The sequence below is a fragment of the Panthera pardus genome, unplaced genomic scaffold, assembly GCF_024362965.1.
Source record: "Panthera pardus isolate Hobbes unplaced genomic scaffold, ASM2436296v1 HiC_scaffold_11, whole genome shotgun sequence".
Classification (NCBI taxonomy): domain Eukaryota; kingdom Metazoa; phylum Chordata; class Mammalia; order Carnivora; family Felidae; genus Panthera; species Panthera pardus.
In genome coordinates, this window is record NW_026526666.1 from 7,100,218 (window position 1) to 7,124,265 (window position 24,048).

At 44.0% G+C, this 24,048-nt stretch overlaps 1 protein-coding gene, 1 long non-coding RNA gene, 1 other non-coding gene and 1 pseudogene across 3 annotated transcripts in view; 2 read left to right on the forward strand and 2 right to left on the reverse strand.

The window, feature by feature from the left end:
• The window catches only part of TTF2 (transcription termination factor 2), a 41,182-nt gene extending 30,523 nt beyond the window's left edge, over positions 1–10,659 (reverse strand). Inside the window, 3 exon segments of the mRNA XM_053889332.1 lie at positions 7,725–7,811; positions 10,392–10,494; positions 10,579–10,659. Of these exon segments, the coding sequence (XP_053745307.1) occupies positions 7,725–7,811; positions 10,392–10,494; positions 10,579–10,606 (218 nt within the window). The 5' untranslated portion in view covers positions 10,607–10,659.
• On the forward strand, positions 1,865–2,201 carry LOC128773524 (60S ribosomal protein L36-like; annotated as a pseudogene).
• An 87-nt stretch (positions 10,660–10,746) lies between the features above and the next one.
• Positions 10,747–22,384, forward strand: LOC109272141 (uncharacterized). Its single transcript, XR_002082310.2, has 3 exons — positions 10,747–10,902; positions 20,448–20,657; positions 22,134–22,384. It is a non-coding gene; the product is annotated as an uncharacterized LOC109272141 (long non-coding RNA).
• On the reverse strand, positions 18,006–18,108 carry LOC128775970 (U6 spliceosomal RNA). The gene has a single exon (XR_008420948.1). It is a non-coding gene; the product is annotated as a U6 spliceosomal RNA (small nuclear RNA).
• Positions 22,385–24,048: the final 1,664 nt, after the last annotated feature.

Sequence of the window (24,048 nt, forward strand, 5' to 3'; positions counted from 1 at the left end):
ATAATTGAACTATGTAATAAAATTTATGAAATGTTCTGAATGCACAAAAATTCAAAGTGTTGGCTACTATTAGGCAGGACCATTACTTATCAACGTGAATCAAGAATAAATTGCTGCTGTGGTTTCAAGTGCATCAAGTACTTGAAATCTTTACTGACAAGAACATTTCATAAATCATATCTATTTTAAAGCCCAAGCCACTGCAGACTTTCAGAAGGGTAGGACTTGGGAGTCCAAAAAGGGGAAAAAAAACAACACACTTACCATGCATCTACTAAGCATTTACTTAGTTCTAGGCATGGTGCTAAAAAAAATGTTTTTCCTTGCATTTTTATTAAAACCTATCTGAATGGGTTTCTCTGTTTTTAGGATAAAAATTTTGTTATGTTTATTAAATTGCAAATCAACAAGGAAAGCAATGGAAATACATTCTCACAGAGAAAGCAAAATTTTTTTTATAAACGTTTATTTTTGAGAGAGAGAGAGAGCGTGCGAGAGAGCGCGCATGCGCGTAAGCAGGGGAGGGGCAGAAGAGAGAGGAGGACAGAGGATCCGAAGCGGGTTCTGTACTGAGAGCAGAGAGCCTGACGTGGGGCTTGAACCCACAAACCCCGAGATCACGACCCGAGCCGAAGTCGGATGCTCAACCGACCGGGCCACCCAGGTGCCCCGAAAAAGCAAATATCGACTCCACTATGAAGAGTGTAATTTCTGCAGTATGTCATTTTCCGAGACATAAGTAATAAGCGATACTGATGAACACAGCCAGAGGAGGCCAGACCTCTTCAATGCCGTCTTCTTCACCAGAAGGCAAATCCCCCCTGGGTGATCGTCCAACCCTGGCTTGCACTGTCAGGCACATTCACTTCAGCTAGGCTGGGATTCTCTCAAGTCTCCAGAGTCATCCTCCCTTGGTTCAAACCCCAGCCCTACTACATAATTAACTCTGAAACCTCAGATACTTCATTTGGCTGCTCTGCCAGTTTCCTTTTCTGTAAAATGGCCAAAACCAAAACAGTACCTACCTCATATGACCACTGTGAAAACCACGCGCATTAATGCACATAAAGATAAGGTTCAGATCAAAGCCTGACCCGTATTAAGGACTTGTTAAGCAGTAGCAGTCATTAGTTCACTCTCGCTGACCATCTTGCTGTATCCACACTTCTGTTTCTAGCCCCAAACACTGTCTTTTACTCTATCCAAATTTTAAAGGTCATTCAAGGCCAAGCTCATGTCTCAGTTCCCACACTTCCTCAGTAACTTGCACCAGCCTTGAGCCCCTGCTGTAGATCATACTGTCACAGAAGCACCTGCACCTGAACACATCCAATTTCGTGCTAACACACTCAGATCGTGCTGGGCGCCAACCTTCGTGCGTCTGACTCTTACCCCAATGGTGTCAGAGGCCATTAGGAAGACAGGTTCACTTTTTTGTATGCTCCAGCACTGGAAAAACACGAAGCTGGATTTCTACCTCATTCCTTTACATGAAAATTCAAGATGGAACAAAAACATAAGTGTAAAAAAATGAAACTGGAAAGGTTCTGGGGAAAAAAGAGAGAGGAATTTTTTTTTTTTTAATCCTCAAGTGAAGAAGGCTTTTCTCAGTGTGACCTAAAATCCTGGATTTGGTAATTCTGACCACATAAAAGGTTTCTGCTTTGTTTTTTTAAGATTTTAGTTTTCTAAGTAATCTCTACACCCAACGTGGGGCTCGAACTCACCACCCTGAAACTAAGAGTCGCACACTCTACCGACTGAGCCAGCTAGGTGTCCCATCCACAGACCTGGCCAGAAGAAAGTTTTAAACCTCCGGCTGCGGGAGCCAGTGAGGAGCAGCAGCAGGGCTCTGTGCCGCCCCATGGCCGTGGGCCTTGACAAGGGCCATAAGGTGACTTGACTGAGAGAAGCAAGCTGAGGCACAGCCACCGCCGCGGGCACCTCCCTGAGCACATGTTCATATGGAACGTGAGGGTGCCTCCCTGAGAGCACATGTCCCTATGGGACATGATCCGAGAGGTGTGGGCTTCACCCCACACAAGGGCATGTCACAGAGCCACTCAAGGTCTCCCAAGGACAAGAGTGCCCTCAAATTCTTCCAGAAAACAGTGGAGACACACATCCATGCCAAGAGGAAGAGAGAGGAGCTGAGCAACGTCCTGGCAGCCAGGAGGAAAGCGGCAGCCAAAAAGGAGTGAACCTCTCCCCTGTGTATGTAATAAGGCCTTTTGGGGCAGGGCGGGGGGGAATTTTAAACTTCCATATGGTAAAAATACCATTAGCGAAATTATAAGACAAAGGCAAAATGGAAAAAAGTGATTGTGACACATATCACAAAGACTAATATTCTTCACACGCGAGGGTTCCTTCAAGTGCACAGCACAGGGCCTGACACTCTACAATGGATGCAACGCACAAGCCGTACTAGCTTCACTGAGTGGGACTGCTCACGGGGTGGTGGGACCAGAGGTCCTTCTTCACGGGCCCGGCTCACATTCAAATTCCTCCCTATCACCCACCCAGATAATCATCACTGGGCCATACCAGCTGTTTGCCCATTTCACCCAATAACCGGCGACACAAAGAATTTTTTTTTTTTAAGTAAAAAAAATTTTATTTTTAATCTTTATTTATTTTTGAGAGAGAGACAGACAGAGCGTGAGCGGGGGAGGAGCGGAGAGAGAGGGAGACACAGGATCAGAAGCAGGCTCCAGGCCCCAAGCTGTCAGCACAGAGCCCGACGCGGGGCTCGAACTCACAGACCGTGAGATCACGACCCGAGGCGGAGTCGGACGCTCAACTGACGGAGCCACCCAGGCGCCCCTACACAAAGAATTTTCTAGACACTCAAAGATTCAATTGTTATTAAAAAATAAAATTTTCTGAACATCCCGCAACAACTAGTTATTTAAAAAACTAAAATTTGTTTTACCTAGATGGAGATAAAAGAATACTTCTAGCTATTTTGATCCTATATCCTTGAGAAGCTAGAAGAGAGGTTGGTGGGGGCGGGGGTGGGTGGCAGGGGAAGGAGGGGAGGAAACAAGAACTCAGGAAGCTCAATGATGTTGTCCAACATTTGTAAATCAAGGTATGCCACGTCATTCAAGGCAAGGCAAGAGTTCTTCCTTCAGGTTCTACTGAGTGACTGTTTATTGCCCATAAACAGAGGGCCAAGGCTGAAGGGCCAGTCAAATGCCGGCTGAGTGGCACCATCTGGTGTTTAAGTAGGAGAACTGCACATAAATGCACCTACCGGCCAAGGTATCAAAAATGGGCTAAGATCTTACCCTCACCTGGGCTTACACCGCACCCCCCCCCCCCCCCCCCCCCGCCATTACTCTGCTGCTCCTGTCTCCTAGCTGGGTTAAGCTTTAAACATACCACCATTAAGTCAAAATGTAAAGTACTTTAAGTTCTGGAAAAGAAACTTTTCTTTTGAAAACCGGGTTTCAGAAGAAAAGGTTACATTCCCTGAGGTCATTTTCCAGAGTACAGGAGTTCTGGCTAAATGCCCTTACTGTCTGCTAAGGAAGTCATCAGCCATTGGCTTACCTACTTCTTTTAAAATTTCCAGCCTGTACTACCTACAGGGGTGCTTGGGTTTTGTTTTTTAAGTCTATTTATTTATTTTGAGAGAGAATGTGTGGGAGGGGCAGAGAGAGAAAGAGAGAGACAGAGAGAGAATCCCAAGCAAGTCCCACACCATCAGCATGGAGCCCAACACAGGGCTCGAACCCACAAACTGCAAGACCATGACCTGAGCAAAAACAAGAGTCGGATGCTCAGCTGACTGAGACAACCAGGCGCCCCTGCTTGTTTTTTGTTTTTTAATTTACTGTGTGCTGTATAACTGTATTTTATTGTCCTAAAACAATCTTATAACTTGTGAGTAACTCAGTAATAGTGTTCTAGACTTGGCCTAAAAGAAAAACATTAGCATACCTTACTTTTCTATTTTAAAGTAATGATCAACTCTCAGCCTCATCCACCTAGTATGAAGAATGTGAATGGTAAGCTCTCAAAACTCCATCTTTGGTCTAGACCTTTCTTTGCAGCTAGCTGGTCTCACGTATACGTAAGACACAATTAGTCCAAAGCTGTCTGGGTTAGCCACACATCCCAACCTAACAACCATTTACTGAGCACTGACAGTGAGCCAAACGCCAGACTATGTACATCACACATAGGACCTCACTGAATCCTCACAAGCCAGGGGAGTCGGGACTGCCATGATCACTGTTCCTGATGAGGAAACGGGGAAGAAAAGTACATGCTTAAATGCCTACCAAAACACTGTCTTACTGATTTCCTTTCGGCAAGTTTTCTGCAGTCTGGGCGCACCTAACTCCACCGCCAATGCCTCAATCCAAGCACACCTTTCACTTAGAGACTAAAGTCGATGCAGCTAGAAATCAGCCAGACCTAGGTCTGAATCCCAGCAATGCCACTTCACAACCATGGGACATCAGATTCCTTTTCTAACCTCCCTAAATGTTGGTGGTCTCATCCACCTACCACAGAAGATTCTATGGTAGGAAGAGATAAAGACTATGCCATTTAGTAGACATTCAATAGCAGTTCTATTTCAGCAGTCCCCTGGCCTCCACCACTTTCCTTTTTAACCAGCCCTCTTCGGAGTTCCTCCTTAATTAATGCAAATTGGACCCAAAAGTCTTCAGTGGCTTCCTACAACCTAAACAGTATTCCCATAAGGTAGGGGGCCCTCAGCAGTATGTAAATGGTTTTAGATGTCAGGACATCCTGACTTCACGCCCTAGAGGCTTACCAGCCCCACTGTACTACCAAAAAAAACAGTCCAAAAGTGAAAAATTTTAAATTCCATTTATAATAGCATCAAAAACATAACACTCTCTGAGGACTAAATTTAACAAAAAGGGTATAGTACTCTGTAATAAAAACTATTCAACAATGCTGAAAAAAAAATTTTAAGGCATAAATACACCATGCTCATAGATCAGAAAATCAATATTAATGCAGTTCTCTCCAGAATGATCTATACAGATTCAGTGTAATACCAACAAAGTTTTCTAAGGAAATTTAGAAGTTGATACAACTTTTTATATGCAAAGGACCTAGAATAGCCAATCTTGAAAAAGATGAATGCTGGAACACTCAGATGATCTCATCTGAGTGTGTGGGGGTGGGGAAAAGGGCCAACAGACGGGCAAGTTCAAAAATAGACTCAGAACATGGTAGTCACTGATTTTTTTTTTTTTTTTTTTTTTTACAAGTGCCAAGCATTTCCACAGGGGAGGCAAAGTCTTCCAAATGTTGCTGAACCAACCAAATAATACTCATTCAGTAATATAAGGAAAAGTAAATGAAATACTCTTATCTCATAAGATACCCAAAATTAATTTGAAGTAGATCACAGACTAAACAGAAAAGCCATTAAGAAAACAAAAACAAAAACTATAAAACCTCTAGAAGAAACCACTGGAGAAATTTGTGCAAGGATTTCTAAAAGAGAAACAAAAAGCACAAAGGATAAAAATATGATAAACTGGACCTTTTATGGGGCGCCTGGGTGGCTCAGTCGGTTGAGCATCCGACTTCAGCTCAGGTCATGATCCCAAGGTTTGTGAGTTCGAGCCCTGCATCGGGTTCTCTGCTGACAGATCAGAGCCCGGAGCCTGCTTTGGATTCTGTGTCTCCCTCTCTCTCTGCTACTCCCCCATTCATGCTTGGTTTCTTTCTTTCTCTCTCTCAAACATAAACATTAAAAATAAATAAATACATACATACATAAATACCAGAGTTTATAAAAATTTAAAACTTCTACTTTTGCAGAGTTAGAAAAATGAAAACCAGAGACTCAGAGAAAATACTCATTATATATGTATTTACCATAGAACTTATATAGGGAATATACAAAGACCTCTTCCAATTCAGTGATAAAAAGACAAAGGGCACAGTTTTTAAAATAGGCAAAAATCCCCCACAGTTACACTTCACTGTTTCATTTCTGTTAACGTTCCTGAAATGACAGATTTTAGAAATGGAGATCAGATTCCTGGTTGCCAGAGGTGAGGTGGAGGGAGTGGGAAGCAGGGCGAGGGTATAAAGGGGAGTGGGAGGAATGGAGTGGTGATAGAGCTGTTCCGTATCCTGGCTGTGGTAGTGCATACTCACAACCACTCGTGCTAAACTATATAGAACGAAATCTAAACACACACACACGTCAGTACAAGGGAAACGATCTTTCCAAATAAGAACAGTGGACTGAGTCAATATCCTAGTTGTCACATTACATACTGTTTATATACACTGTGCAAAATGTTGCCGTTGGGTAAGGTCTACAGAGATCCCTTAGGTTCTATTTGTTATAAGCGCATGAGAATCTACAACTACCTCAATAAAATTTTCAATTAAAAAAGTGAGCAAAAGATTCAAACAGACATGTCACCAAAGAAAAATATAGGGATAAGAAACAAACACAAGAAACTTTGATATTCACAAAATGGAATTCAACTCAGCAATGATGTACAGACCCCGTTTCAGATACTGTTACATAAAAGAAGCCAGACGCTGAAGAATGAACCAAACCAGGGTGGTGTATGGCAGAAAGGGGTCCAATGGCACTTAACGGGGTGACAGAAATACTCTGTGTTTTGACTGAGGCTCGGTTATAAGGATGGTTATATAAATCTCTCAAGCTGAACTGCTGAACACTTAAAATCTATGCAGACTACTGTATACTGTATCCATAATTCAATTAAGAAAAAAACAGAGGCGCCTGGGTGGCTCAAGTCATGGTCTCGCGGTTCATGAATTCAAGCCCCACAGAGGGCTCTGCAGACAGCACAGAGCCTGGTTCTAACCCTCTCTGTCCCTCCCTCTCTCTGCCCCTCCCCTGCCCTCGCATGGTCTCTCTCTCAAAAATAAACATTAAAAAAAAAAAAAAAAAGAAAGAAAGAAAAGAAAAACAGCAGTACAGGCAATATTCAGATATGTAAAAATTGTAAAGATGGAACTTAAATGCCAATGTTGGGTGTGGTGGGGGGGGGGGGGGATCGATCTAGAATACATAAATTCTGAACTGCACAGAATATCATATAAAGACCATCACAGCTGGCCCCTGCCTTCCTGGCCAGACTTACCTTCTGAAATCTCTACTCGAACACATGCTAAACTATTACCAAACCAAATGCCTGCAATTCCTGATTACTTCCTAACTCTGTATGCTAATGCAGGGTTATCGATCTGTTAAATATGACCCCTTTCCTGCCCCTAGTGAATTTCTACTTTTTTTTCAATACTCATGACCAATATCACCTGCCACCTATATAGACTTCCCTGCTCTACATCTGAGTTTTCATAAAAAAAAAAAAAAGGGAAACTAACATTTATTGAGTGCTTAACATACTTGACACATTTTGCAACATTACTTTCATTCTATTACTAGGACGGAAAAGTTGACAAGTTACTGCAAGTTAGTGACTGTTGGCAGGCTGATGTTACAGGCTACTTAACAGCTAGAGAGGGAGGAAGGCAGAGCAGTTGATTCTGAAACTAGCCAGATTCTCAGACTGACCAGGTGCTCAGCAGTGACAGTGACAGCTCAGAAGGCATTCAATACATAGAGAAATTCTGTTTGTTAAAAATGATTTCTAAAGAATAGTCCATCCTAGGAAAACACACCTGGCTGTAAATCCGGCGAAGAAACAAAAACTTAGATGTTCATTTTGGACACTTACCTGTATTCTTCCTTGCCCGGCGGTAGCAGCAAGCCCTGAAGTGCTACCACACAGTCCTCATGCAATAAACAATGAGAAACAGGAATGCTAGAGGGGGAGGAAAAAAGGAAATTTTGTTTTAGGGGACATCAGAAATTAACATTCTAAAATTAAGTCCCAACTATGGGTTTCATTATTACTTTTTTTAAACGTTTATTTATTTTTGAGAGAGAGAGCATGTGAGTGGAGAAGGGGCAGAGAGAGAGGGAGACACAGAATCTGAAGCAGGCTCCAGGCTCCGAGCTGTCAGCACAGAGCCTGACATGGGGCTTGAACTCACAAACTGCATGATCACGACCTGAGCCACAGTCAGACGCTTAACTGATTGAGCCACCCAGGCGCCCCCTAACTACAGGTTTTAAATGTAGGAGTGCACCTATGACCTCCACAGGGTTTGTGGATGCCATACATTTTTACATCTATGTGCCATCCTCTGGGGAAAGGCTCACTCAGCAGCTTTCATTTCTTTCCCCACTTCCCCAAAGACAGGACAACAATAAATACATCTTTTTCCTGATGGCTCAAAAGCTTAAAACCATACTGTTGTGCGACCTCTACATTGTGAGAGCCCCCCCACCCCGCACCCCGCCCCAGAAACGAGTGAATATCAAAGACTAGCTGTGAACTTCTTCCATCTCCCTTTGTCTGTTACAACCTCTTTGCTGTCCCTCAGTGTTGTTCACACGCCTGCTCTAGAAACATGCTCCACTAACCTGCTTCATGCCTGGCATAAGTTTTTAACTCTTCTCTTACAACTTCTTATGAGACAATGTATATATAACATTTGAGGATAAACAATTTTGAGTGTAGACCTAAAATATACTCTCATAGGGCCTGTGGCACTTGTTTCTTCCTTTGTTTTGCTTATATTCTAGTTCCCCAGACATATTCCAAAGAGATCAAGTTTATCAAATAACTGTCATTACATTGTACTGCTTTGATAGCAGTGCATCTGTATAAATGGCAGTCTACAGAAGGGCTTCTTTTTTTTTTTTTTTTTTAAGACGTTATTTCTAAGTAATCCCTACACCCAGCGTGAAGCTTGAACTCAAATCCGGAAACAAAGATTCTCCCGCTCCACCAACTCAGCCAGCCAGGTGCCCAAGAGTATATTTCTTTTAACATAAAACTGAGTCTTACGCTACCATTAATGCTTACTTCCTACAAATCTGAATGTGCTTCCATGTTGCATGGAACTTGAGGTAGGTCTAGAACCTAAGAAACTCAGTAAAGAAATCAGAAATAAATAGTAAATCACAATGATATGTTGTTGATAGTATACGCGGCTTGTCCGCCCCCGCCCCCGCCCCTTCTTTTTTTTTTTTTTTTTTAAATGTTTACTTGAGAGTGCGCAAGCCAGGGAGAGGCGGAGAGGGAAAGAGAGAACCCCGCAATGTCAGCACTGAGCCCAACGAGGGACTCCATCCCACGAACCGTGAGATCATGACCTGAGTGGAAATCAAGAGTTGGACACTCAACCTGTTAAGCCACACAGGCGCCCCTGGCCTGTCCCTTCTATCTTAAGATTTGACACTTTTTCTCAAAATCATTTCGTATGTAACCAAACTGGATCCCAGTAATTTCTTTCCAATAAAAAGACAACTTATTAGGGAGCCAAGAAAGTATTTTGTCTAAAAGTGTATTTGTCAAATCTGAAAAAGTATACCAATTCCTTCATTTAGTTTCAAAGCCCAACAAAGACACAAATCGTCTAAATCATGTAAGGGAAAACACAGGTTAATACACACATTGAAAAATACTTCATTTTCTAGTATGGATACCCACTTTGTGTCTTATTTCAGAAGGAGAAAATTTATTTTTCTCTACCAAGTTCCGTAGACATCAGGAAAAACGTTTAATGTGATAGTTTAAAAATTCGCATAGGCTGTGGACACTTGGTACTGTGTCAAAACATTAACACTTTATGAGAACAGTATTAACTTTTTGCTTCTACCAGAGTGCTGGTAGTATGTATGCGATGAACCATGGGAATCTACCCCAAAAACTAAAAGCACACTCTACACGCTGTATGTTAGCCAGTGTGACAATAAATTATATTTAAAAAATAACTACCAGAGTGCTGAATTAGATACTTGCCTTTTTTTCCAGCGTCAATCCCTAAAGTAACCTGTTTCTTTGGATTGTCAATCTCACCCCCTTAAACGCACAGAATCCTATTTTAAAAGGGAGCTGATAATCTGACCACCAGAGTGCTTTAACCTCAAACATTTAAAAACAAGTTCGGCCTAAAAGTAGTGCGAAACAGGAACCAATTATTTTCTACTATGTCTGCATGTCCTCACTTAGCAGGGAGAAGCAATGTCCGAGCAGAAGGCCTGACAAGCGCACAGAAACCCAGAGCTGGAAAGGACCAGAAGGTTCCAGATGTAGCTGATCCTCCATCTTACAGGAGGGGGAAACAGAGGCCCAGAGGGTGAGTAAGCTGCCTAGGGCCCAACAGCAAGCAGGTACAGAGCGTCTCCCCAATACCCCACGCTGCCCGGGGATTATCAACTACTTAAAGGGCCCTGGCTGCACACACCAGGGTCCCCACCTCTCCTAGTGCCTGTGGCGCCGGGCAGAGGGGAGCTGGCGGTGACAGGCAGTCGTGCCCAGCTCGAGACTTACTCGGCTGCCAGCACTAAGCTGCAAGAGTTCGCCGGGCACACATAGAAGCTCTTTCCTTTGTTGGGACCATCGCGGACGCCAGTCTTGAGAAAGCAGACGGTTCCTGAGGAGAGAAGGTTGATAACGATTATGCCACGCTAGACTGACAGACTCCCGGAGGAGCCCCTAAAAGATGCGGGCCCCTTACCGTGCTCCGAGCACCTAACCGCTTCCATGACCGCTCCAGTCTCCAATTCCAGCGAGCCGGGCCCCAACGCCTGCTTCCGCCTTTTACTCCGCCCTCCTCTCTCAGGAGCCAATCAGTACCCCGCTTCTGCAGCCTCAACCCCCATAATTCACCGCGCGTGGCCTTCACCCGCCGCCTTCGCGGGAACTCGGCGTTTGAATGGTGGGGCGTGGCTGCAGCTGGCGCGGCTCTTCCAGGTGGGGGTTTCCGCGTTAGGAAGCTTCGATTGGCTGTTGCCGGGAGGGGCAAGGGCAAGGCTGAGGCCCGGGCGACTCCAGTTTATAGGTGAGACCTAGAGGCGGTCCTAGAGGGAACGTACGTTGCAGCTGCAGAGGGGAGCTCTGCAAGGAAGGCTCCCTTCTCCCGGAGGCCGACGGCGCCTGGAGCTTGGCGGTCGTCTCCGAGCCGGGGCCTGGCGCTCGGTCCCTGGGGAGGGTAGGCCCGGAGAAGCTGCCACCGCGGGAGGAGACTGTGAACCCCTCCAGGGCTGGGGCGAAGTGGGGTGCGGGCTACTACTGGGCGCGTCGTGGGGGACGCAGGCGCAAAGACTTCTGCAACACCCCCCAGTGATCCTTTAAGTGTGCGTGGAGCTTTAGACTTCGCAGGGTGCTCACACGTAGACGTGTCTCTTGACTTGACGGCCTGGTGAGACGGGCATTATACGGAAGGTCCCGAGGTTCCCAGAAGTTTGACTCACCCAAGGTCACAGAATTAGTGAGTGGGTGATCCACCGACAGGTGCCCAGGGGGCTGCCCAGCTGCATCCTGTTGTGTACTGAATGTTCTCTAGGGCCTCTTGGTGCAGGAGCCCTGAGTTGTAAGAGTCCAAGTGGAAACAACAGGAGAGAAATAGATTACCTTTGGTGTACTCTGTGTATTTTGTATCGTCAGACTTTTTCTATTAGTATGCTTTTGCAATGTTAAAAAAATATTGAGAGGTGCCTGGGTGGTTCAGTTGGGAAGCCTCCTGACTCTTGATATTGGCTCAGATCACTATCTCATGGTTGGTGAGATGGAGCTCCGCCTGCGGTCCCTACCCCCCGCCCCTCATTAGCGCAGAACCTACTTGGAATTGTTTCCCTCTCCCGCTGCCCCTCCCCTACTTGCGCACGCGCGTGCGCTCTCTCTCTCTGTCTCAAAACAAACTTTTAAAAAATCGAGAATGAAGTTAAGTAAAAGAAAGGGAACTGTATTTGAAATGGTAATCAGAACTATTAGTGAGCAGAAAGGGAGGAATTGAAATCAAGAGATGTATTGCAGTAGAGATGGATTCATATTACAGCTATTGAGGACCATATGCCGAGACATGTGGTGTGGCACATGCAACTGTTCTTATGGGACAGTTGGACAGAAACTCTGTAATGTCTAGGAAATCTAGGGTATATGATAAATGTAAATGTGGGGGGAGGGCAGAAGCTTCACAGGAAGGGAGACGGACCTGAGGTATCATTTATTAATGAAACAAGTACTTCTTAAATAGCTTTTTGTGTGCCCAGTGTGAACTAGGTGCTTGAGAAAAATAAAAGTCATTTTCACGCAAAGTTTGAAACAGTTTTTCTAACCACAAGGAGCTTAGTATATGAAGGAGACTGCATTAGCACATATTGAACGAACACTTAAATAATCAAGTAAAATGATATTCAATGTCAAGATGAGTGGAGTCAATAAACTGTGATTAATTTAATCATAGCCAAATTAAAGAAAAGGAGAATATTTCTTCCATAAATTTGGAATATGCCAGATCAAAATGTTTAAGCTCCAGACAGTTGATAACCATATTTATAAGAGTGAGAAAACAGATAAGGTTGTCCTTGGGTGAGAGGTGGCCATAATCCTGGCATAAACTGTAATGAATTCTACAATATATACTTTTCAAAATATATACATACATTAGTGCATGTGTATTAACTTTTATGCTTAGTTTATACATTTACTTTATATTCTAATTAGCCTGCAGACCCTGGAGAGAATGTGCTTCATCAACTTCTATTTTGAGTAAAGTTGAGAGTTTTAGTTTGTTTTCCTCTAAAGCTAATTTATTCAAAAGGAATGCCTAAGCTAAGTTCTAGGGCTAGGTGGCTTATTTTTATTTTATTTTATTTTATTTTAGCTTAGTTTAGTTTATTCTTATGAGTATAATTTATTGTCAAATTGGCTTACATACAACACCCAGTGCTCATCCCAACAAGTGCCCTTCTCAATGCCCATCACCCACGTTTCCCTCTCCCCCCCCCCCCCCCATCCACCCTCAGTTCTCTGTATTTAAGAGTTTCTTGTGGTTTGCTTCCCTCCCTCTTTGTAACTATTTTTTCCCCCTTTCCTTCCCCCCTGGTCTTCTGTTAAGTTTCTCAAGATCCACATATGAGTGAAAATATATAACATCTGTCTTTCTCTGAGTGACTTATTTCACTTAGCATAATACTCTCCAGTTCCATCCACGTTGCTGCAAATGGCAGAATTTCATCCTTTCTCATTGCCAAGTAGTATTCCATTGTATATATAAACCACATCTTCTTTATCCATTTGCCAGTTGATGGGCATTTAGGCTCTTTCCATAATTTGGTTATTGTTGAAAGTGCTGCCATAAACAATGGGGTACACTTGCCCCTATGCATCAGCACTCCTGTATCCTTTAGATAAATTCTTAGTAGTGCTATTGCTGGGTCATAGGGTAGTTCTATTTTTAATTTTTTGAGGAACCTCCACACTTTTTAGGAGTGGCAGCACCAGTTTGCATTCCCACCAGCAGTGCAAGAGGGTTCCTGTTTCTCCACATCCTCGCCAGCATCTTTTGTTAATTTTAGCCACTCTGACCTGTGTGAGGTGGTATCTCAGTGTGGCTTTGATTTGTATTTCCCTGATGATGAGTGACATTGAGCATCTTTTCATGTGTCTGTTGGCCACATGGATGTTTTCTTTGGAAAAATGTCTATTCACGTCTTCTGTAGGGCTAGATGATTTAAACTCACACGTTAATGATCCAGTAAATTCTTTCCCTATAGGGCTGGTCAGATGCAAAATGTATGATGGAATTGTTCTAAAATCAAATTGTGGTAATGACTGCGTAACTGTATACGTTTACCAAGGCTCGGACAACTATATATTAGGGAATTCTACGGTATCTAAGTTATCCCTCAATAAAGCTGTTTAAAAGCAAACAAAAAACTTAATTTATAAGCGATGCCAAAACATCCACCTGGCAAATAAAAGCTAGGATCATCTCGACATTTTGACATCCTAGGGAAATATAATGGGTGATGGAGTTAAATAGTAGAAACTCTTAAGTTTCGGATGGTGTGGATCCTTAGGCAGACTGGTTCGCTGGCCTATGCCATAACATCCCTTTGATGCAAACACTTATTTGAATTCTTGGGAAAATGAAAGAATTCTCTTTTCTCTGGTCACCATTGTGCCAGCTGGCATGTGTTAAACCTGTCAGTCACCTGTAAGATACTGGCAGAGAGAGGATCAGCTAGACCAGTCATCTCTTGACATCCTTGCCACTGTCTGTATTTTTTTTTTTAAATAATCGGTGATTCTAAGTTATTTGTAAAATTCCAGCTTCTGTGCAGACTTTGGCTTCACTCATCTTAATAATTAAATTGTTGGGGCGCCTGAGTGGCTCAGTCGGTTGGGTGAGCGACTTTGGCTCAGGTCATGGTCTCATGGTTCGTGATTTCAAGCCCCGCATCAGGCTCTGGGCTGAGAGCACAGAGCCTGCTTGGGATTCTCTCTCTCCCCCTCTCTCTGCCCCTCCCCTGCTCATGTGTTCTCTCGCTTGCGTGCTCTCTCTCTCTCTCAAAAGTAAATAAACATTAAAATTAAAAAAAAATAATAATAATTAAATTGTTCAAATGTGTTTTTCGAGTCGGCTGATAATTCTAAGAAACGTAGTTTGTTTTCTGAACTTGTATCTTTCTGGGTTTTTGCTTATTTCTTTGGGGTGGGGTGGGGAGAGGTAACTACTTTAAAATGTCAGATAAAGGATTTGTGCCCGTGAAGCACGTGGTCACGGGAGGAAACCCTCACTGTCACTGCAGAAGGGTGTTCAGAGATCAGTGATTTTACATGCATTTTCACACTTGGTTCTGACACCTACCTTGGCAGTGGGTGTTCTTTTATCCCCATTTTAAAGAGTAGGACACCAACGTTCAGGGTAGTTAGGAACTTACCCCAAGGTCATGCTCCTAACCACTGTCTTACAGAGCCTGTGCTTGAACTTTGGGACCAGATAGGGCCAGTAGATTACTCTTGTTCTGGCTCAAAGTCACAAAGTTGACACCAGGCAGATCAGGGGCTGGAAGCGATTTTTTGAGATTCCCAGTCCAATTCTTGCCACTACCGTATTTTTATGAGGTATAGATTATTCAGTGATTCATTCAGGGATTTAACCTACGCATAGCCAAGCGTTCAGATATTTGTGATATGCCGACAGGGCTTGACAAATTCAAGATTAAAAAAGCAAAGCAAGTTGTGCCATCTTATAAATGACCACGAGGTGGCAGCCTACGAACATAAAAACCAAACACAAGTCCCTCCTGCTGTTTCATTTTTTTTGTTTGTTTAAGGATATGTAATGGTAATTCAATTTCCTCTCATTTTGTGCCTTTCAAATATATGACCATTTTAACCTTATCCTTTGACATAAGCACAGTCAGAATGATACTGTGCTAAAGATAAATATGGTTTATCATTTAAAAAGCCAAGAGAGGGGCGCCTGGGTGGCTCAGTCGGTTAGGCGTCCGACTTCGGCTCAGGTCACGATCTCGCGGTCCCTGAGTTCGAGCCCCGCGTCAGGCTCTGGGCTGATGTCTCAGAGCCTGGAGCCTGCTTCCGATTCTGTGTCTTCCTCTCTCTCTGCCCCTCCTCCGTTCGTGCTCTGTCTCTCTCTGTCCCAAAAATAAATAAACGTTAAAAAAAAAAATTAAATAAAAAATAAAAAAAATAAAAAGCCAAGAGACCTGGGGTGCCTGCGTGGCTCAGTTGGTTAAGCATCCGACTTTGGCTCAGGTCATGATCTCACGGTTCATGAGTTTGAGGCCCATGTCAGGCTCTGTGCTGACAGCTCAGAGCCTGGAGCCTGCTTCAGATTCTGTGTCTCCCTCTCTGCCCCTCCCCTGCTTGTTCCCTTTCTCTCTCTCTCTCTCTCTCTCTCTGTCTCTCAGAAATAAATAAAACATTAAAAAAATTTTTTTTTAGAAAAGCCAAAAGACCTTAGAAATTCTTTTGTTGCACCAATATTCTTTATTAGGGTCCAAATTTCACTGCTCTTAAAATATTGTCCCCAAACTGGTTCAAAGCGTGCTCTCCTTCATCTACTTCCTTGTTGTGGTTTTTTGGTAAATGTACAATTCAGTACTTTTTTAGTAAACCTATAGAGTTGTGCAGCCATGACCACAATCCAGTTTTAGAACATTTCTGTTACCACCGCCCCCCAAATTTCCCTTGAACCTGTGTATAGCAATCCTCACTTACACCCCCAGCCTCAAGCAACAACCAATGTGCTTTCTGTCCATAAATTTCATCTTTCTGGACATTTCATGTAAATGGAATATGCAACATGTAACAAATTGCTGTCTTCTGTTCAGTAGCCTAATGCTTTTGAGTTTCCTCCATGTTGTAGCATGTATCCATATTTCATTCTTTTTATTGCCAAAGAGTATCCTATTGTATTCATTCATCCGTTGATAAACATTTGGGTCGTTTTCCCTTTGGGGTTATTAAGAACAGTGTTGTCATGAACACTAACAAGCCTCTGTGTGGACAAAGTTTTCATTCCTCTCAGGTACATACCTGTGAGTGGAATTTCTGGTTGTGTATTAAGTTTATGTTTAAGTCTTTAAGAAATGGCCCAACTGTTTCCCAAAGTGGCTATGCTATCTTATTTTCTTATGGGCAGTGTATAAAGGTCCCAACTTCTGCACATCCTCACCAACACTTGTTACTGTCTGCCTTTTTTATGATACTGGTTCTCGTTGTGGTGAAGTGGTGTCTCCTCTGTGTTTTAATTTGCATTTCCTGATGACTCAACAGTTGAGCTCCTTTGCATGTGGTTGCTAACCATCATCTTCCGCTTTTTCAATGGTTTTGCAAGGCTTTTTCTTTTAAAGATCTGTATGGAACTTAAACTAAAACCTAAGTAAAAATGACATCAATTGTTATAAATCCAAGGACATCAAAGAAATAGTTCTGGTTTGTGATCATGGTAAGTAACACAATTGTATATACTTTTTTTTTTAATGTTTATTTATTTTTGAGAGAGACAGAACACAAGCAGGAAGGGGCAGAGAAAGAGGGAGACACAGAATCCCAAGCAGGCTCCAGGCTCCGAGCTGTCAGCGCAGAGCCCGACACGGGGCTTGAACCCACAAACTGTGAGAGGACGACCTGAGCCAAAGTCGGTCACCCAACCGACTGAGCCACCCAGGTGCCCCAGCACAATTGTATATACACCATGATCATGGTCATGTGAAAAATACTTTTTAACTACAACAGACTGTTAACTTTTAAGAGTACATATCGTGTGGTTCCATTCCTATGGCTCTGAGAGGCTGGGTTGGGAGATGGGTCAGATTTTTATTTTTATTTTCTACAACTCTCATGTGTTACTCTTATTATTTAAAAAAAAAAAAAAAAAATCCCTGGGTGGGTCAGTGGGTTGGTTGAGCGTCCAACTTCAGTTCAGGTCATGATCTCACAGTTCGTGAGTTCGAGCCCCATATCGGCTCTGTGCTGACAGCTCGGAGCCTGGAACCTGCTTCAGATTCTGTCTCCCTCTCTCTCTCTACCCCTTCCTCTCTCTCTCTCTCTCTCTCTCTCTCTCTCTCTTTCTCTCAAGAATCAATAAACGTTAAAGGAAAAAAAAAAGAACTCATCCACCTTTTAAAAACATGAATTGGATTCTGTTGTTCTTTGCTTAAAAATGCTTCTGTGGCTTTCCATCGAATTTAGAAAAAAGCTGAAACACTCATCCTGGCTCATGGGGGCCCCATGTGACTTTGGCCCTGTCCACTTCTCTCTCTCACCTTCTGCCATTCTCCTCCTCACCTTCTGCCTTCCAGCTGTCCTGACCTGCGCTCTTTGCCTCCCCGTGCCAGGCTTTGTCTTACCTTAAGGCCATTGTTCGGTTGTTCTTTTCTCTTTTCTTTTCTTTTTTCCCCTTTCCTTTCCTTTCCTTTCCTTTCCTTTCCTTTCTTTTCCCACACTCAAAGAAGATTAATGTTAATATGCCAATCAGGGATAATTTTTCCATGAGCAAGATTGCCTGGCCTTATATTCCATATTTGGACAGAGCTAGACAGTTAACCAGTGGCCATAGCCCATGCTGAAGGGGAAAGGGTTTGATAACCCTCTGCCCATGCTCCCGTGTGGCTGGTTCTGAGTGGAACCAAAAATATGGAACACCTTGAGAATTTGTCATCCTTGCACAGGCGCTGTGCTAATCCTCTGCGTATCGTTGCAATTTTAGTATACGTGCTGCTGAAGCAAGCACTATGTTGTACTTTCGGCCTGACACGTTTCTTTAGATCTTCTTTTTTTTTTAACTTTTTTTCTTTTTAATGTTTATTCATTTTTAAGAGAGAAAGAGAGAACATGCGTGCACGAGTTGGGGAGGGGCAGAGAGAGAGGGAGACACAGAATCCGAAGCAGGCTCCAGGCTCTGAGCTGTCAGAACAGAGCCTGATGTGGGGCTCGAACTCATGAACCGTGAGATCATGACCTGAGCCGAAGTCGGACGCTTAACCGACTGAGCCACCCAGGCGCCCTTTCCCTAGTTCTTTAAAAGCCTGGCCCCTAGGTCTTCAGGTCTCATCTGAAGTATCACCTCAGTGAGACTTTCCATGACTACTTAATCTAAAGAGGTCCTTCCTTGCTACTCCCTGCCTCCGCTCACTGTTTGCTTTCTGCATAACATTTAGTTTGCATGGTCTGTTTATTTGTTGTGTCCTCCGCATAGATTACATATGTAGGTGCCAAGAGAGACCACTTCTGTTTTGCTCACCATGCTGCGTAGATACTCAGTAAATATCTACTAAGTGAAATGAACTAAACCGTAGAGCGGAAGGGACTAAAGTCACCAAGTGTGCCTGCCCAATCCCCTCCACTTCATCCCTAATGGATTCAGCATGAGGACTTCAAGTGACAGCAAATTCTCTGTTAGGGTATCTCAAATTGCCAGTTAATTCTAATGTCTGTTGAGGAGAAATACGTCTTTCTGTCTGAAACTTCCACTTATTTGTAATCTGGAGTGACACATAATACACTTAATTCTTTTCAGTGTCACTTTCAAATATTTGAATATGGCTGTCTCATCCTCCCCACATCCTCAGCCTGCTCCACCGGCTGTGATCATTTCCCTCCCCTCCGGAACCCCTCACCAGCACTTTTCCATGAACGTTTGCTTAATCTGAGGCCTCTCAAACAGAATTCAGCATGAAGAATCCTGTGGGATAATTATCTCCTTTATTTGGGATACGACCATATATACATGCAATATAAGGCAACACAAAATTTCTCTCTGCTTTCTAACAAATATGTCACACTAGTTATTCACATCAAGTGTGCAATCAACCAGAACCACTGCTTTCGTTTTTCATGCATGAACTCGCGTCTCCCCTACCTGGTGCACCTAACTGCTTAAATTTAAACTCTGGATTCCAGCTTTCATCCTGCTAGTTTGGATCCATCTTTCTCACCTGTCTAGATCTCTTTGAATCTTGTTCCTGTCAGCTGACCTATTAGTGCTACCTCCTGACTGTGTGTGTCAGCCGACCACTTGACAAGCCCGCTCCCCTGGATTCCATCTGAGTTGCCATGAGAAATGCTAAACCGGGCAGAGCACTTGGGTATCATGTGCCCAAGGCACATGGGCCGGCCGCAGCTTCATGATTTGGGTATGGTTATTCGGTCAGGCACAGAGTCCCTGAAATGAAACGTTGCCCTTTCTTGCCTCGATGCCTCCCTGCAGCTCGTGCATACTCTGTCCCTGTCCCGATTTACCAGTCCACACAGCAGAGTAGATGAGAAAGTGAGGTTAATCTGGGTGATTTTTTTTCTTGGTGAGCAGCACAGGAAGCGGCCCAGAAGCTGCAGGGGGATGTGGTTCCTTGGGACAAGAGGCCCCTGTCTCACACCAGACTAATGATTCACTCAGTGACAGTCACACAGTCCCCTGTCTTTGCCTGACACCCGTCTGTCACTTCTCACTTCTTATCTAATCCTCCACCTCCCTCCGGGTCCTCTCTCCGGCTTCACCTGCATCGGGATGAAGGCAGGCCGGGCGAGTTGAGGGATTTGCTCCAGCCGGACAATGAGAAGAAGGAGAGTTCATAACTCTTTTGAGGGAGAGCCGAGGCGGCCTTCCTGGGTAGCCCAGAGCATCCCCTTCAAAAGATGGAGCTCTTCTGAGCTCTTCACTTCCCCTTTAGAGCTTCCCCGCTTTCCTGGACGACTTCCACTTTCACTCGAAGCAGAAGTCTTCCATAGAGCAGACACAGCCTCCCCTCTGCAGTAGCCCGGGGGGCCCAGTGAGGCCTGGCCCCAGTACCGTAGAGCTTAGCGCCCCTCCTGCCATCCGGAAGTTTCTTCCGGGAAGCAGGCAGCCTCCTTCTTTCTCCCAGTCCGTGGGTTCCTTCAGAACCTACTGGTGCCTGGTGCTGCGGATGGGACCGACCCACCTAAGCCCCAGAGAAGAGCTTGGGTGGGGTTCTTCTTTCTGTGGGACCTTGGCTTTTATTTCTGCTTTCTCACTTTTATGCTAATTGCCTCATTCTTCCCTCCCCTTCCTCTTTCTCTCTTCCTGCTCCCGCTACCCCTCCTGCCAACCCTCAGGGTCTTCGTCTTCAGTCCCGGAGCTGGGAGACAGCATTAAGGACTGGCTGTGCAGGAGGACTCACCCGGGTTCTTTGCCTGCCTGCCCAGAGCTCTGCGTGCACGTCGAAGTCGTCCCTCTCCATCCTCACACTTTTCTCGAGGTGACATAATTCCTGCCACTTTCGTCGTTGCCTACGTCTGACAGAACAGCTGGAGCAGGGCTAAGTGGTAGGTGGGGACATTCTGTTCGCATGAGTGATTTTGTTTTTAAGCCGTACACCCTACCCAAGAGTGTGCACGTACAATAAAACATACCAGATAACTTACCGCATCTGAAGCATGTTAACAGGCATGAAGAACACAGGTATGGAGCAAAGCACCGTCCAGTGCATTAATTACACTGTCAATTTCTTCTATGGACTGAACTGTGTCTCCCCGAATTCATATGATGAAGCTCAGTTTCCCAGTGTGATGGTATGTGGGGGTGGGGCCCCTGGGAGATAATTAGGTTTAGGTAAGGTCTTGAGGCTGAGGCCCTCATGAAGGGATTAGTGCCCTTATTAGAGATACCAGAGAGACTCTTCTGTGTGTGTGTGTTTCTCTCTCTCTCTCTCTTCTCTCTCTCTGTCACATGAGGACATAGAGAGAAGTTGGCAGTCTACAAGCTGGGAAGCGGGTGCTTGCCAGTTGGCTGGCATCTTGATCTGGGACTTTTAGTCTCCAGAACCGTGAGAAACTAAAGTTCTGTTGTGTAAGCCACCCAGTCTATGGCATTTTGTTACGGCAGCTTGAGCTGACTAAAACAAATTCCCAAGCTAAGTATTTGCTATCTACCATAACATTTGTTTTCCAGATGTGCCATTTGCACTCAAATCTGCATGCAAATTGAATTAGCTAATTAATACAGGTATACACTACCTCAGGATAGGAGTCTCCAGTGACTCCCTTCCCCATTAATTCCCATATATTTATATATCTTCACTTGGAACTCCTGGATTAAACTCCCTTGTCTCTTCATTTAACTGTAAAGCACTCAGACAATTTTGTCCGAATGTTCCTCTGTCCACATTTGCCTTGATATCCTCTTTCCTGAAACTTCATACTTATCCTTCCCAAAATTAGGCTCATGGGCGGTGGACCCAAACAATGATCCCATTTTGTAGCAAAGCCCATGCTTGGACCACATGTCTATACCCTGTTCTTTCCACAATCATGTTAAGAATTTAGAAGGCGAAATGCAGGTATCTGGTTTCCTTTTCCGGAGCAGAGACGATTAAAATGTCCAGCCTGTCGATGATGCCCAACACTTATGAGTTCTGTCTCCTTTACGCGCCTGTCTCATTTAGCCCTCACAACAGACTCTGTGGAGTAGTGGGGATCCCCTCCCTGGAGGGACGAGGGCAGTGAGACAAAGAAAGATTAACTGGCAAAGATGATGGCCAGCGAAGGATGTCAGGGTTTCCCCGCAGGCAGTCTGAATCCAGAGGTCACCTTCCTGACTACTAAGAAACCCAGATGTATTCGTTGGGCGTCCCACCAAAAAGGAGCAAGAGGTCAAAGTGGAGAGCCCTAAGAGGGAGTATTTGGCAGCCTCAATTTTATCTTGCTGCAGCTTTCTTCTCACGGGGGCTCACGTGTTGGCTCTTCCTTTTGTGTGAAAGGATTACTAAATATCATAGTTGCCACTTAGCTTTCTATTGCCAGGTTGGGACGGCTCCTGGTTTACTGCTTCTGAGCGACCCAAACTGAATACTACCCTGAATACCTTCCCTCGATGAAGAAAAGTTTTGAGCAAGGAATTTGGACTGGAAACTTAGACTTTAGAATTTAGTACATGTACATTCGGACCTGACATTAGGTCCTAATACTGATCGGGTTTTTTCGCACAGCATCCCGATTTGTCAGTTCTGGGACTAGGAGGTATTTGGCCCACGTGTAGGAGTAAAGGCCATCCTGACATCAGCACCATTTTATTGGGGGGGGGGAGGGTCATATCTTGGGTATTGAGAACAAAAGATCCTCGAACAATTCTTAGCCGCCAGCAGGGTGGTACCAATAGCTGCCATGAGATTATTAAACAGTACAAAGATTCCCTACAGACAGACTCAAGAACTGGTAGCATTTGCCTTCAGTCATGGGAGACCATAACAAAAACACGCTCTCATGTGTTTATTTGGGCAGCATCCTGTGGTAGCACAGAGTAGCCATGCAATCAACACGCATGGGATTGAATGGACATCTGTGGGAACCAGGGCAAAGAGTGCAAAGGGGTCCCCTGTCCCCTGTCTAAATTTAGTCTCCCCTTTTTAGAGCAAACCGGATCCTAACATGTGACAAAGCAAACATCTGGCATTAGTTTTTCTGTCCCAATGGTGCTCCTGTTCTACCTTGTGTGTGCAGCTCTTTGCTCAGAATGAGATGGTGGCATCTTTATAAGTAGAGGAAGCACAGTGTGATAGAAAGGGTGTTGCTTTTGGAGTTCATGCATCTGGGCTCAAGGGCCAGCTCTTTTTGATACTTAAAGCATGATACTTAACTGCTTTCTCCTGGTTTATGGTTAGATCTCAGCTTCACAAGTTTGTTGTAAAGCTCTGGTGCTCCTAACCCATGATGGCGGCTCAACATAGTGAACATCAGCTCCCTTCTCCTTTCCTCCTAGAGGGAATGGATGATATCACTTATTTCTGCATTCCTAACTCCCAGCATATGTCTTGGCACACGCGGAATATCTGGAAATGTTTGTGGAACAAATAAAATCTTTTTTCCCACTGTATTAAAATCGTTCCCTCTGTGTTGGTCATCTAGTTGGTTCTCAAACACTTAAAAAAATTTTTTTGTGGGGCGCCTGGGTGGCTCAGTCAGTTAAGCTTCTGACTGTGGCCCAGGTCATGATCTCGTGGTTCATGAGTTCGAGCCCTGTGTTGGGCTCTGTGCTGACAGCTCGGAGCCTGGAGCCTGCTTCAGATTCTATGTCTCATTCTCTCTCTGCCCTCCCTGCCCCACCCCCCCAGCCAACTTGTGCTGTCTCTCTCTGTCTCTCAAAAATGAATAAACGTTAAAAAAAATTTAACTTAGGTGTAAGTTATTTACATACAGTTATTTCAGTTATATACTACTATATTTATATATTTGTTAAGTTAAATATTAGATTATTTACATAAATTGCTAGGTCTTAAGAAAGCTTAGTAAATTTTTACGTAGGTATACATACACCCATGAAACCATCACCTAGATAAAGGTAAAAAACATTTCAGTTGCCCCAGAAGGTTCTTCCTGCTACTTCCCAGTCAATACTTCCCCTGCCAGAGGAAATGATTATGGTGACTTCTGTCCTCATAGATTCGTTTTGCCGGTTCTTGGATTTCAAATAAATGAATCTTATAGTGCATACCCTTTTGTGCCTGGCTTATTTCACTCAAAAAATGCTGTAATATTCATCCATGCCATCACATATACAGCAGTTTGTTCATTTTTATTATGGGTAGTATTCCACAATATATATAAACTATGCGTCCATTCACCTACTGATGGACAGTGGGGTTGTTCCTAGTTTTTAGCAATGATGGATAAAGCTGTATTTTTGTTTATGTCTTTTGGTGGATAGAGCTGTTCCTTTCTC